The sequence below is a fragment of the Lactuca virosa genome, chromosome 3, assembly GCF_052849685.1.
Source record: "Lactuca virosa cultivar CGN04683 chromosome 3, Lactuca_virosa_CGN04683_v6, whole genome shotgun sequence".
NCBI lineage: Eukaryota > Viridiplantae > Streptophyta > Magnoliopsida > Asterales > Asteraceae > Lactuca > Lactuca virosa.
Genome location: NC_136428.1, coordinates 330,905,652 through 330,917,226, shown reverse-complemented (window position 1 = coordinate 330,917,226; position 11,575 = coordinate 330,905,652). Strand labels below are relative to the sequence as shown.

General features: G+C 34.7%; 2 protein-coding genes across 2 annotated transcripts; both read right to left on the bottom strand.

Moving 5' to 3' along the window:
* Positions 1-1,908: 1,908 nt before the first annotated feature.
* LOC145164761 (uncharacterized) lies at positions 1,909-7,255 on the bottom strand. The gene is made up of 5 exons (XM_079083448.1): positions 6,650-7,255; positions 2,923-3,067; positions 2,505-2,557; positions 2,315-2,386; positions 1,909-1,953 (listed from the first exon to the last, which is right to left on the bottom strand). The coding sequence occupies exons 1-5, from the start codon at positions 7,253-7,255 to the stop codon at positions 1,909-1,911; spliced, it is 921 nt and encodes a 306-aa protein (XP_078939574.1).
* A 16-nt stretch (positions 7,256-7,271) lies between these two features.
* On the bottom strand, positions 7,272-10,808 carry LOC145164759 (uncharacterized). Its single transcript, XM_079083447.1, has 6 exons — positions 10,627-10,808; positions 10,125-10,546; positions 9,618-10,025; positions 8,715-9,501; positions 8,284-8,669; positions 7,272-8,149 (listed from the first exon to the last, which is right to left on the bottom strand). The coding sequence occupies exons 1-6, from the start codon at positions 10,806-10,808 to the stop codon at positions 7,272-7,274; spliced, it is 3,063 nt and encodes a 1,020-aa protein (XP_078939573.1).
* Positions 10,809-11,575: the final 767 nt, after the last annotated feature.

Genomic DNA, 11,575 nt, shown 5'->3' with positions numbered 1-11,575 from the left:
GGAACCAATTTTAGGGGCCGAAACTAGTTTCTGTGAAAAGTTTAAAAATATGCATATCTCATTCGTTTGAAGTTAGATTGACATGAGGTTTTTTTTCAGCGCGTAGTTTAAAGTTTGTACATAATTTTAGGCTATATTTTTGTCATTTTTGGTTTAGTATTCAATGACTTACAGTCCCTCAAAGTCGGAATATCAAAGCTGAAAATTTTCAGTTTTTCAACTATTTGATTTTTGTACTTTGTATTCTGTGAAAATTTTAAAACATGCATATCTCATTCATTTGAAGTTAGATTGACAAAAGGTTTTCTCAAGAATGTGGTTTAGAGTTTGTACATAATTTTAGATTATAATTTTATCATTTTTGGTTTCATATTCAATGACTTACAGTCCCCTGAATTCGGGATATCAATATGGAAATTTTCAAATTTCAATCCACTAAGTAATTACCAAAAAAATTCCGGTTTTTCGGGGTTTCTAGGTTCTAAACCCATTTTACCCGTTTAAGTTTAAGTTTTTGAACTCACTTTCATCCCTACTTTACACCACCTCCTAGGCTCCTACCAACATGGTGAGCCATATGTGGAATAAAAAAAATGTTTTTTTTTGAATTTTCACATTACAAAATAAATATAAGCAAAAGAATTTAATTCTTACGTTATCATATCACCGATCTTTTTTAAAAGTTAATATTATTAATGACCTTATATTTTCAATTTTTTCTATTTAAAACCTTTTTTTTCAAAAAAAAACACTTAGATTTTACCTAAAAGAAAATATGTCCTAGCCCTTGAAGCAAGTTTACATGTAATCTTCTGGACTAGCAATTTAAAAAGAAATTTATAATTGACAATAAAAAAATCTTTGTGCCTCATAATTAGTCTATTCTTGTTCGTACTATTGTTTATGATGTTTGTACTGTTGGCCACCGATTGTCACTGCTTGCAACAACTGTTGGCCTTCGTTTGACGATGGCTACCAGTGGCGGTTACTCTAGTTTATTAAACGATCGTTCCATATATTCCAATGTTAGATGTTTTGCCCCTGGTTTTGTGATTAGTATTCAATACTCATAGTGACTGGGGACAAAGACGAGTCCAAATGCTGAGATTTTCGAACAAATTGAGACATTTTTTTCTCTTTGAGGAGAAGCATTGACCGCGCTTCCAAAAAGGTGAGAAGAGGGACCGATGGCGGACCAAGCTCTTTGTGTAGTCATATTTAGGTGTTACGATGTTAATCATATATGTGACAATGTTCTTTTCGGGAGCAATACAATCGAATTCTTCTTGAGTATTATCCGTGGAAAGGGTTGAGAAATTGTCCCCTGGATCCATAGTTTCACAATAGAATCCATCTCTCTCCATTATAGGTCAGGAGGGAGCATCCTTTGAGTCATCAATATAATCAATCATGCTAAACCCAATGCAATGTGCTTCAAAAGGTCTCTCGAAGCATCATACTTAAGGCGGTTGAGATCAAGTACAAGTGGGATGAAATCCTTGATGTTAGTAATCCCAAATGGTTTCGCGGTGGTCGGCGGGCTTGGGAGATGTGTTGGAAGGTATTTTGTATTGATTCACAATAAATATTGGTGAGATGAACAGAAAAAAGAAGGGAGACTAGAGGTTTAGTTCTTATAGGGAAAATGACTTATAAAGGTAACTATGTTTTAAAAACGTTCAAAAACACCATTAACGTTTGGCATGTTCAAAAAACACCATCCAAGTAAGGGATTTGTATAAAAAAACACCATCTAACCCATTGATAACTGGTTCTTCCAGGTTAAATGCTTATGTGGCTTAATACTTGGTGACGTGGCATAAATGTGGGTGATGTGGCATCAAAGTGGGTGACATGGGTTTAATTTACGTACTCCTTCATAAATCGAATTAGGGCCTTATTCATAAACTAATTCTTCTTCTTCTCTTCTCCAGAATTCTTCTTCTCAGTCTCCTGTGAAAGGGATACCATCAAGTTTTTTTCCCCATGTCACCCACTCGTGCTCGTATGTAATTAAAGCGACTCCCACCCTACTTGCTACTAAACTCTTTTCTCACTAATCAACAATCGATTCATTGTCTTCAACAATGACATCATCTAAATTTCAACAAACCCAAATCCATCAAATCCATTTTTTCAACTGTTAGAGCAATTTCTACATCATCAACATCATCTGCCATGATCAAAGCTATAAGGGTTCATGAAATTGGTGGTCCTGGGGCATTCCTCTTCTCCTCCTAAAACAACAACTCGGACAATAAGCAACTACAATTATGTGAGAATATGTATGTGTAAATGGGGGAGAAAAGGGAACCTTTGCTGATGAAAACTCCAGGCCTAATGCAAAAAGAAGAAAAATGACACCAAACTGAGCAACAATCTCGACCTACATGAAGATAATATCAAAGTTCCTATGATGGCAAAATGGTCATAATAAATTATAACAACCCCGAAAGGGCATTTTTGTCTGATTAGAAAGTGAATATATAGATAAAATGGCATACCTGAACCAGTTCACTTACAAAGCTAAGTGTCGTGGGTCCAATAAGCAAATATCCTGTAAAAGGGCATTGTAGTAATTTTGTATAGTTATTGAATTGAACTTACTGGTACATCTACTGAAACAGAAACAAACGTGTGGTCATCCATTGGTATTACAAGGTATTCAAGAGTTTTGTAATGATAAAAACTAACTCCAAGTTGGAGGAACATGATGTTAGCATTACAAATGGGATATTTTTATCATGATCAAACTTGAATACCTTTTCATCTCTAATGGCTACCCCATTAGGACTTATCTGATCAACATGTGACTTTGATAGTCGACATAAATCAAGTCAATCATTGTTGTACAATCCACACAAACAAACTCTCCCATAGGATACCTCTACACATGAAAACTAAATTTACAATTTACATGACCTATATCCACACTTTGACTAAAAATAGAATTTGAAGCAGCCAACATAGCTACTCCAATCCCTGATCCATCTTCCATCACTTTCAGAGTCACAAATGGAGCGATTTCTTCCCCCAATATTTCTGCAACTGCTTTGTAACATCCGGACTTTCAGATGCATTAATGTGTGTTTATCTTTGAGATGTATGGAGTGGCTCGACGAGTTGTGAGTCCGACTCGCCGAGTAGGGTCGGGTTGGCCACGTGGATTTAATGAGTGGACTCGACGAGTCAGAGAGATGACTCGTCGAGTAGGTGATGGGCAGAGAAACCCTAATTTTCGGGGGTTGGGGCTTATTTAAAGGCACTTATAGCCTCATTTGCGGCTACACTTCCCTCATAACAAACCCTATACGACCTTTGAGCTTTGAGAAAGAGTGCTTGGCTAATTGTGAGTGTTTGGTGCATCTTGTGAAGAGGAGAGAAGAATTCCAAGCCAAGGGTCAAGAAGGTACTGCTAGATCTGAGATTGTTCCTCTTCAGAGCTTCTGGGAAAGGTATAAAGCTTGCACCTTTCTCATTATTTTGTATAGATCTCATGATTTTATGAATCTATGGTTTTTCCACCCAAATATGAGGACCTTGAGTGTTTTATGTTCATTGAGAGGGATTGAACTTCAGATTTGGACCATGTGAGGTCCCTAGAGTCCAAAAGTCTCTGCTTTATCCAACCATAATAGTGATCTTAAGTGATAAACCCTTTTTGAGGTGTGTTTTCGCATTTTAAGCTCAAAATGCCATGTATGAACGTAAAGTCTGTGACTTTACGTGATTGATGAGCCTTAGGAGTGCAGATGTAGAATTTGGGAAGGTTCTCTGCCTTGAAAACGACTGGATGAGATATGAGTCTGAATGGACTCACCGAGTCAAGGAGTCGACTCGACGAGTCGGTGAGGGTTTGTCCCAATGGGTTTGATTGTGCGATAACTCGGCGAGTTGGGGGTCAACTCGATGAGTTGAGCTGGAATTTCTTGAGACTTCTGAGGAAACAAGGGGACTCGACGATTGGCAAGAGTGCACTCGACGAGTCGGGTCAAACATGGACTGTTGACTCGAGTTTGACTTCTGTTGACTTTAGGGTTTGTTCAACTGAGTAATGGAGACCATGGAGGGGTAAAATGGTCTTTTACCCAATTCGAGAGTTAGAGAGAGAAGGATAACATGTGGTTACTTAGAGTCAAGAATCGAGTATTAATTAGAGATATTTACCCTATGTGTTAGGCGGTGGCTAGTTCGAGATTCGAGTTCGAGGATATATGCTTGCTTGCTCGCAAGGTGAGTCTTCTCACTATACTTTACCTAGAGTGGTACTTATGTGTGACCGGAGGGTCTTATGTGATTACATTGAGTATTATATTATCCTGCCTTATGTTTTATGATGTGCATTATGTCTTTGTGATTTATGCTATGCGGAGCTTTACAGACCGTACCAGAGGGTCCAACGAACCATGGGACTGGAGGGTCCCACTGGGACACATTGACCGGAGGGTCTTACAGTGATATAGCCTCGAGTGGCTAATGAGCTGTGTGTGTGGTATTTTGGGGAACTCACTAAGCTTCATGCTTACCGTGTTATGTGTTATGTGTTTCAGGTTTCTCAGGATCGCGGGAAGGCACCGGCTTGATTGTACACATAAGTGAAGGAGTTATGTTTTGAGGATCCTGGATTTGAATCAAACAATTTATGGAGTTGCGATTTGTAAATTAAATAAATGAGATTTTCGTAAAATGTGTTATGAGAATTATGCGATTTCAAATGAAAATTTTATTTGAAAATTTACGGTGTTACATGCTTCATTCAAATATTCCTTAAAAATGGTGTAGCTTAAATATAATCCACCTTCTATTGCTACAACTGTTTTTCTCATTTTTCCACTTTTAACCCTTCCACTTGTAATCCCTGCAGTCCCATCTGATATCATTTTCTCAAAAGGTAAAATGGTAAAATGATCATTCTACCTTTTTTTTCTTCAATCCAAAAAAAATTGTAACTTCTTATCAACTTACATATAATAACATATTGTATATAGGGGCAATTTGGTCTTAAAAAAGATGTATGTATGATTAGCCTAACGCAAGAGTAGATTCATCTTTGTGCACCTTAATTGACTGTTAAACTGTTAAAATCAGTCAATTTAAACAAAAATAATTGTATACAGGGGTAAAATGGTCCTAAAGTATAAAATTATAAAAATTATTGTTTATTTAATGTAGAAACGATATAGTGGTAGTTATATTTCATTCTAACATTATTAAGTAACTTGTGGTAATTAAATTTAAATTAAACATAACTCCAAACTTGAATATTTGATCATAGTTTTTTTAATGTTGTCTGTTTGCCTTCTCATTCGTTCTCATTCGTTGTATGATGATAACTAAAACAATTAACTTGAATAAATTAACAATTTCCATTATCTTGAATCAACCATTACAGCCTTCATACAAAAATGAATGGAGCTTCTATTTTCACTTCATGTGTAGTTAAAGGTAAGTTGAGTTATGCTTGTGGTCAATTGTCCTGCCTTCTCCAACTGCAACAACCTCACCACCTTAAGGCTTTGTTTATGCAGTGGATGGGAGTAATATACCACTTGCACTTTTCTGCTCTGCAGCCTTGATTTTTACCAACACTCTGTCACCCAATGGTTTCAATGAAGTGTACTTGGGAGCAACGGTAGTAGCAAATTTGACGACCAGACTACAGGTTGACCTGAGTGTCGAACTTCTAAACTGAGAAGACACCACAATAGATGAAACTTTGGATGTTGAAGATCTCAGACCTTCAAACAAAGGAAGAAAACAAGTCAATTTCAACTGAGCAGCTGCCATTTCCTAAAGCTTGGGGAGAGATTAGGTGGTTGTTGTCGTATTACTAGTACTGGACTGAAAACGGAGAGGATAGAAATCGATTTCAAGAACAGAGAAGAACATAACAGTCGGCTTTAGCAAGGAATCGATTTCACAAAATGGCGAGGAAACTTGATTGATCGAACCTTACAGACGTCTTCTTCACTCCCTCCCATCGTGAAAGCCAATTTACAAAACCCTTATTCCACCGACCCTTAATCCACGTTTACATCCATGTCACATTTTTTCCTTAAATTTTTTTTAACAGGTAAAAATGTAAGGCCTTAACCTACACCTGTAAGTTACCAATGGGGGATATTTGAACAAATCATTTACTTCGTTGGTGTTTTTTATACAAAGGCTTTAGTTGAATGTTCTTTTTTAAACATGCAAAACTTTGATGGTATTTTTTGAACGTTTTTAAAACATCCTTACCCTTATAAGTCACTAGGTTTAAACCCGTGGAACTCCACGGTTTAAAAATTGAAATATAATTATACTTTTGATAGCATAAATAAAAAGATATCAAATTTTAGAAATAATGAAGAATTATGATATTGTAATGTAATTAACATGAATAAATCAAATACAATAAAGTATTATAAATTAATTAATTAATATGATGGATGAAGTGTGATACACGAAAACAAAATAAAAGATGGTAGAAAAACGGTTCTTATAAATTCCCAAAAACTTCCTTATAAACGATATTGGAAGTTTTATTTGTGAGACTATCATCCTTATCTAAAATTAACAATTTTAATCCTTCCCTGCTTTGAACTCTAGATAAGGCAACACACAATTGGTCATGTGAAAAGACGGGATGTTTGAGAAACAAACCAACCTTCGATAACGACTTTCCCTGACTCTTATTAATGGTCATTGCAAAACATACAGCCAATGGAAACTGTCTTCTTCGGAATTTTAAGGGAATTTTCTTTTCTGATGGAGTTAATGACATTCTTGGAATAAAAGTGCGGTTTCCAATATTAGTTCTAGATATGATACGTGCCTCAATAACATGTTTGCCCAATGATATCACATGGAGTCTTGTCCCATTACACAATCCATTTTTATGATCAATATTTCTCAGCAACATAACGGGAACACCAATTTTTAAAACTAACTTATGGTTTGGTAAACCCGATACTTTCAGACCATTTAAAACATCAGGTGAATATAAATTTGCATCAAACTGATCATGGACAAATTCAGATTGGCATATACTATCTGAACTTAAATATTCAACCTCATCTCCTGGAAACTTCGATAGCAAACGGTCGTTTATTTCCTGAACCACTTCATTTTTTGGAGCAAGTATTGCTCTTTCTTGAAAATAGCTTGTATTGTTGTACTTTTCCAAAATTGAAGGATATACGAAGTCGATTAATGAACCTATGGGATCATGTGGATCATTAATGAGAATATCATCTGGAATATCAATAACCATTTCTCCATCATTGATGTCACAAAGTTTTCCTTCTCCTATATCCAACAGCCATTTTGCAAAATCTCTGATTTTTTTCTATATCAGATTGATCCCTTCCAACAGTTAGTCTCATGTTTTTTGTTAATTTATGGATCTTTATGTGTTGCCATAAATATGACGAGCTTAAAGAAGCATTAACAATGTTTTGTCTACTTTCACCTGGTGGAATAACAGGTAGAATTTGTCTAAAATCTCCTCCAAAAACAATAACTTTCCCTCCAAATGGAATATCTGAGTTGGTAGAATTTTCAGACCTGAATAAATCTTTCAAACTTCGATCTAAAGCTTCAAATGCATGCTTATGGACCATAGGATCTTCATCCCAAATTATCAATGAGGTTTTTATCAATAAGATAGCAAGGTCACTACCTCGATTTATTCTACAAACAGAATCCTCTGTTAGTTCAAATGGAATTACAAATCGAGAGTGTGTTGTTCTACCTCCGGGCAATAATAGTGAAGCAATCCCACTTGAAGCAACATTTAAAACAATATGACCATCTTTTCTAATAGCTGCAGATATTGCCTTCCACAAAAAAGTTTTACCAGTTCCACCATAACCATAAACAAAGAAGACACCTCCTTTATTTTGTTTAACTGCAGTCATGATATAAAGGAAAATGTGACGCTGCTCATTTTTCAATGCAAGAAACATACGATCAAACTCAGTCTTCATAATGGGAATGTCATAATCTAGCTCCTCGATGATAAGTCGATTGTTTGAAGAAGAAACATAATCAACATCCGGGATAGGCATGTTTTTATAATTTTTTAGACTCAAGTTGTTCCGAAGTAAAACTTGTTCTATCTCGAACAAATTTAAGTTCTTAAGTTGAACTTCATTGAGTGATAAGTCTGTAGGAGAAAGAGCAAATTAATTTGAAATATTATTATCAATATTTGTATTATAATTAAAATATTAATTAATGTATGTTTAAAAATAAATAATTGACAATTTAATAAATAATAATAATAATAAATTTTAATACCTGGAGACTTGAATCTCTGTCGTTGGTTATAAAGAATTTCATCTGCCAAATATTCACATGTGTTTTCCCAAACAACCTCCGGTTTAGACATACTATTACACATCAACAATGTAGCAAATAAGAATCGTAGGTAAAAACCAGATCCAGAATGACTCGCTTCTTTGATTGCATCGATGTATTCCTTGTCATCATCCAAGAGACCAAGAGCATAACAAGCATCTCTAAAAGAGGAATATTCTTCACCATTTACTGTGCGAATTTCTTCAAATGATTTGGGACCTTTCACCTTATTTAACAATATCCTTAAAAAATAAGCTTCACCTAGATTAGGTGAAACCGAATGAATTCTACCAATGCACTTTCCTACTTTCCATGGCTTCCAAATCCTATCACCACGTTGTCAAACAAACTTTGTAGGAAATTCAGCATACGTAAGTTTCCGTGCATCAGCATTAACTGCATTACACTCCATCCAAGCTGTGAACATTGAAGAAGCAATAGAAGGTTTGTCCAGAACATCGTCAATATCATCGTCTTCCCCATGTATAATTTGTTGTTGACCAGGAAGATGAAAATGCAATCTAACCACAGAAGGATACCTGTAATGAACATCATGTTTACAAATTCTCCATGATGCTTCACATGCAGATAAATATCTACAGTCGTAGTACTCATTTATTTCATCAACCGCATCATTAGTATCACACTCGTTATTGCTTCGTACAATGCCAATTGTAGCTCTATCAGGTCCCTTGTTTATGTATTTAAATAAATACTTTATAGAAGAACCCTGATTGCACCATTCAACATTAATATGTGCTTGATATCTTTTGAATAGATATTTGTTGTAAGGGACAACATTTCTATTATCCAACTTCACGCCCGATTTTTCAACAAAATGACCATCGTTTCTTCTCCTATATAATGGAAAACCATTCTGATCAACAGGCGTATGATTACAGAATTGTTTTGGAAAGTTTTTCGAGCACTTTTTGTCGACCATACAAGGACAATTCATATTTTCAGCGCCACATGGACCATGAATCATGAACTCGTTCACAAGAGAATATAATTCTAGATCTTCATCTATGTTTGGTATCTCAGCGGAAATTAGCGGATCGATAAATTCAACAGTGGGCGGCTTATAGTCAGAATGCATAAATAGACATATATAACTATGGGGCAAACCTCTTTTTTGAAATTCAATTGTATAAACAACTGCATAATATTTTGCACAAAAATCAAATATGATTATACCGTAATGAAAAATATAATAAATATATAATAAATAGCATAAACTTTTATCAATTATGAAGAAACATTATTTCAAATACCTACTTGAACTATGCCAAAAATGTGATTCTCCCTTAATTCTTTAATAAATGCATCAAGCTTGATCTTGAACAACCTACATAGTATATCAGGTCTGTCTTCTGGTTGAAGTGAAGTATCTTTAAGAAACCTTTTAACCTCTGACCATTTGGGATTACACGTAAAGGTTATGAAGAAATCAGGATATCCAAACCATTTACATAACGACATGGCATCCAAATAGTTCTGGAGCATATAGCGCTCACCACCAATAAAAGATGAAGGTAATATCACATGTTGGCCGACGTTGGAGATATCTGTAGTTCCTTGAGCTTTTTGGTTACGTAAATTCTCATATGACTCGCATCTAAGAACATGTTGTTGCCTACGTATGTAATACAATCTCTCACTTTCAATCATGGTATAAGCATCTACCAAAAATTGTTGAAACAGCCTTTTTGAATTAAGAATAAGTGAGAACGAATGATTCATGTCTTGAATTCTAAAAGCGAAAAATTATCTCATTGTACATTTTGCGCGCTTGCTGTTTGTTGTAGATGTAACACCTCTATGAAGAATATCAACGCTGTAACCATCATCTCCATATGGAAATAGTAGCGGATATTGGAGAGGAAGGTAAGAAGGATGCAATTCACTGATACATTGTAGAAATCCCGACTTAGTTTCAACAACGATATCTCTATTTTCAACTGAATCAGAAATGTCACCTATAATTAAAGCGGCAACCTCAGAAGCAATTGGTAGGTTATATGTCCTTCCATCTCGATCTCTTATGCCGATGATTTTTAACTTCATATCAACTTGAGGATATTTTTTAAAAGTATCTCTTACCATCCTATAAGAGCTAACCAAGACATTATTTAAACCTAACATCAACTTCAAATCTTCAATAATATCATTATCGATTGATGTAGATTGATGTTTTTCCCCACTATAAAAATTGAAAATATACATAATATTAGTACAAAAAAAGATCGAAATTAACTATGAATAAGAAGGTTGAAAATATACCCAAAACATCTCTGTCTATTTGAATTTTCGTTGTCCGTATCATAAATGTATAACTGAGAGAATTTTGGTTGTGATCCATCTGGTGGTAAAAGGCTTCCAATACTATGATAATTTTGACCACCAAGTCTGAAAATGTATGGAGCATTTCCTCTATTGATTGAAGAATCAATTTTACCACCCATCGACATAAAAGAAAACATTGAATTGTAACGTCGAATGTTTTTCATAAAGTTTTTGCTTTTAGAATCCGTTCCTCGAAACATTCTTTCATAATTTGGTGGTGCGTTCTTTAAATATGGAAGTTGAACCTTGCCATAACCACAGCATAATGAATAATTTGTGTTTCCTCTTTCTTTTCCTCTAATGGATTCATTTTTCCATAATTTTGCATGACATGTTTGACATACCACAATTTGATCACCATGATCCAAATATTATGTAATAAAATAAAGATGTATAAGTAAAATATTGAATTTCATAAACAATTATAATATAGAGTTGTAAAAGAAAAAGAAAATGGGTATATATATGGATTACCTTTGGAAATACCAATTATTTGGTTTTCATTAATGACTTCATGCATATTTTCTACATCTGCTGTCAAATCAATAAATGGAATAGGAGATAAATTTTCCAACTTCCTTTTTAATTTATGACATCCTGGATTTAACTTGATTGAGGATGAAGAAGCAGTTATTGTAGATGCATTTCTCGAGGTCATACCATTACAAAGTCCAGAGTAATGTCTATTATTTTGTAACGTTGAAGTTGTGTAGTTATTGAAACTACTATTGGCTGGAAAAAAAATAGTAAAATTATTACCATTTGAAATGTTAGAAAGTGGTTGAAAGATAATTTTGAAAAGCAAAATTATTACCATTTGAAATGTTAGATAACGAAGTTCTAACATTTATATATGACGAAGATGATTGTAGGGGTGTATTTTGGT

Excerpts from the sequence above, each read along its gene's own strand:
- LOC145164761 (XM_079083448.1), bottom strand. The coding sequence starts at position 7,255 with ATGGTTATTGATATTCCAGATGATATTCTCATTAATGATCCACATGAT. Across the intron at positions 2,558-2,922 it reads TAGTCAAAGTGTGGATATAG|GATATTTGCTTATTGGACCC; the intron begins GTCATGTAAATT and ends GCCCTTTTACAG. Across the intron at positions 1,954-2,314 it reads TGGAGTTTTCATCAGCAAAG|GAGACTGAGAAGAAGAATTC; the intron begins GTTCCCTTTTCT and ends TCCCTTTCACAG.
- LOC145164759 (XM_079083447.1), bottom strand. The coding sequence starts at position 10,808 with ATGGGTGGTAAAATTGATTCTTCAATCAATAGAGGAAATGCTCCATAC. Across the intron at positions 10,026-10,124 it reads AAACAGCAAGCGCGCAAAAT|ATGCTTATACCATGATTGAA; the intron begins GTACAATGAGAT and ends AATTTTTGGTAG. Across the intron at positions 8,150-8,283 it reads ACAGAGATTCAAGTCTCCAG|ACTTATCACTCAATGAAGTT; the intron begins GTATTAAAATTT and ends TTTCTCCTACAG.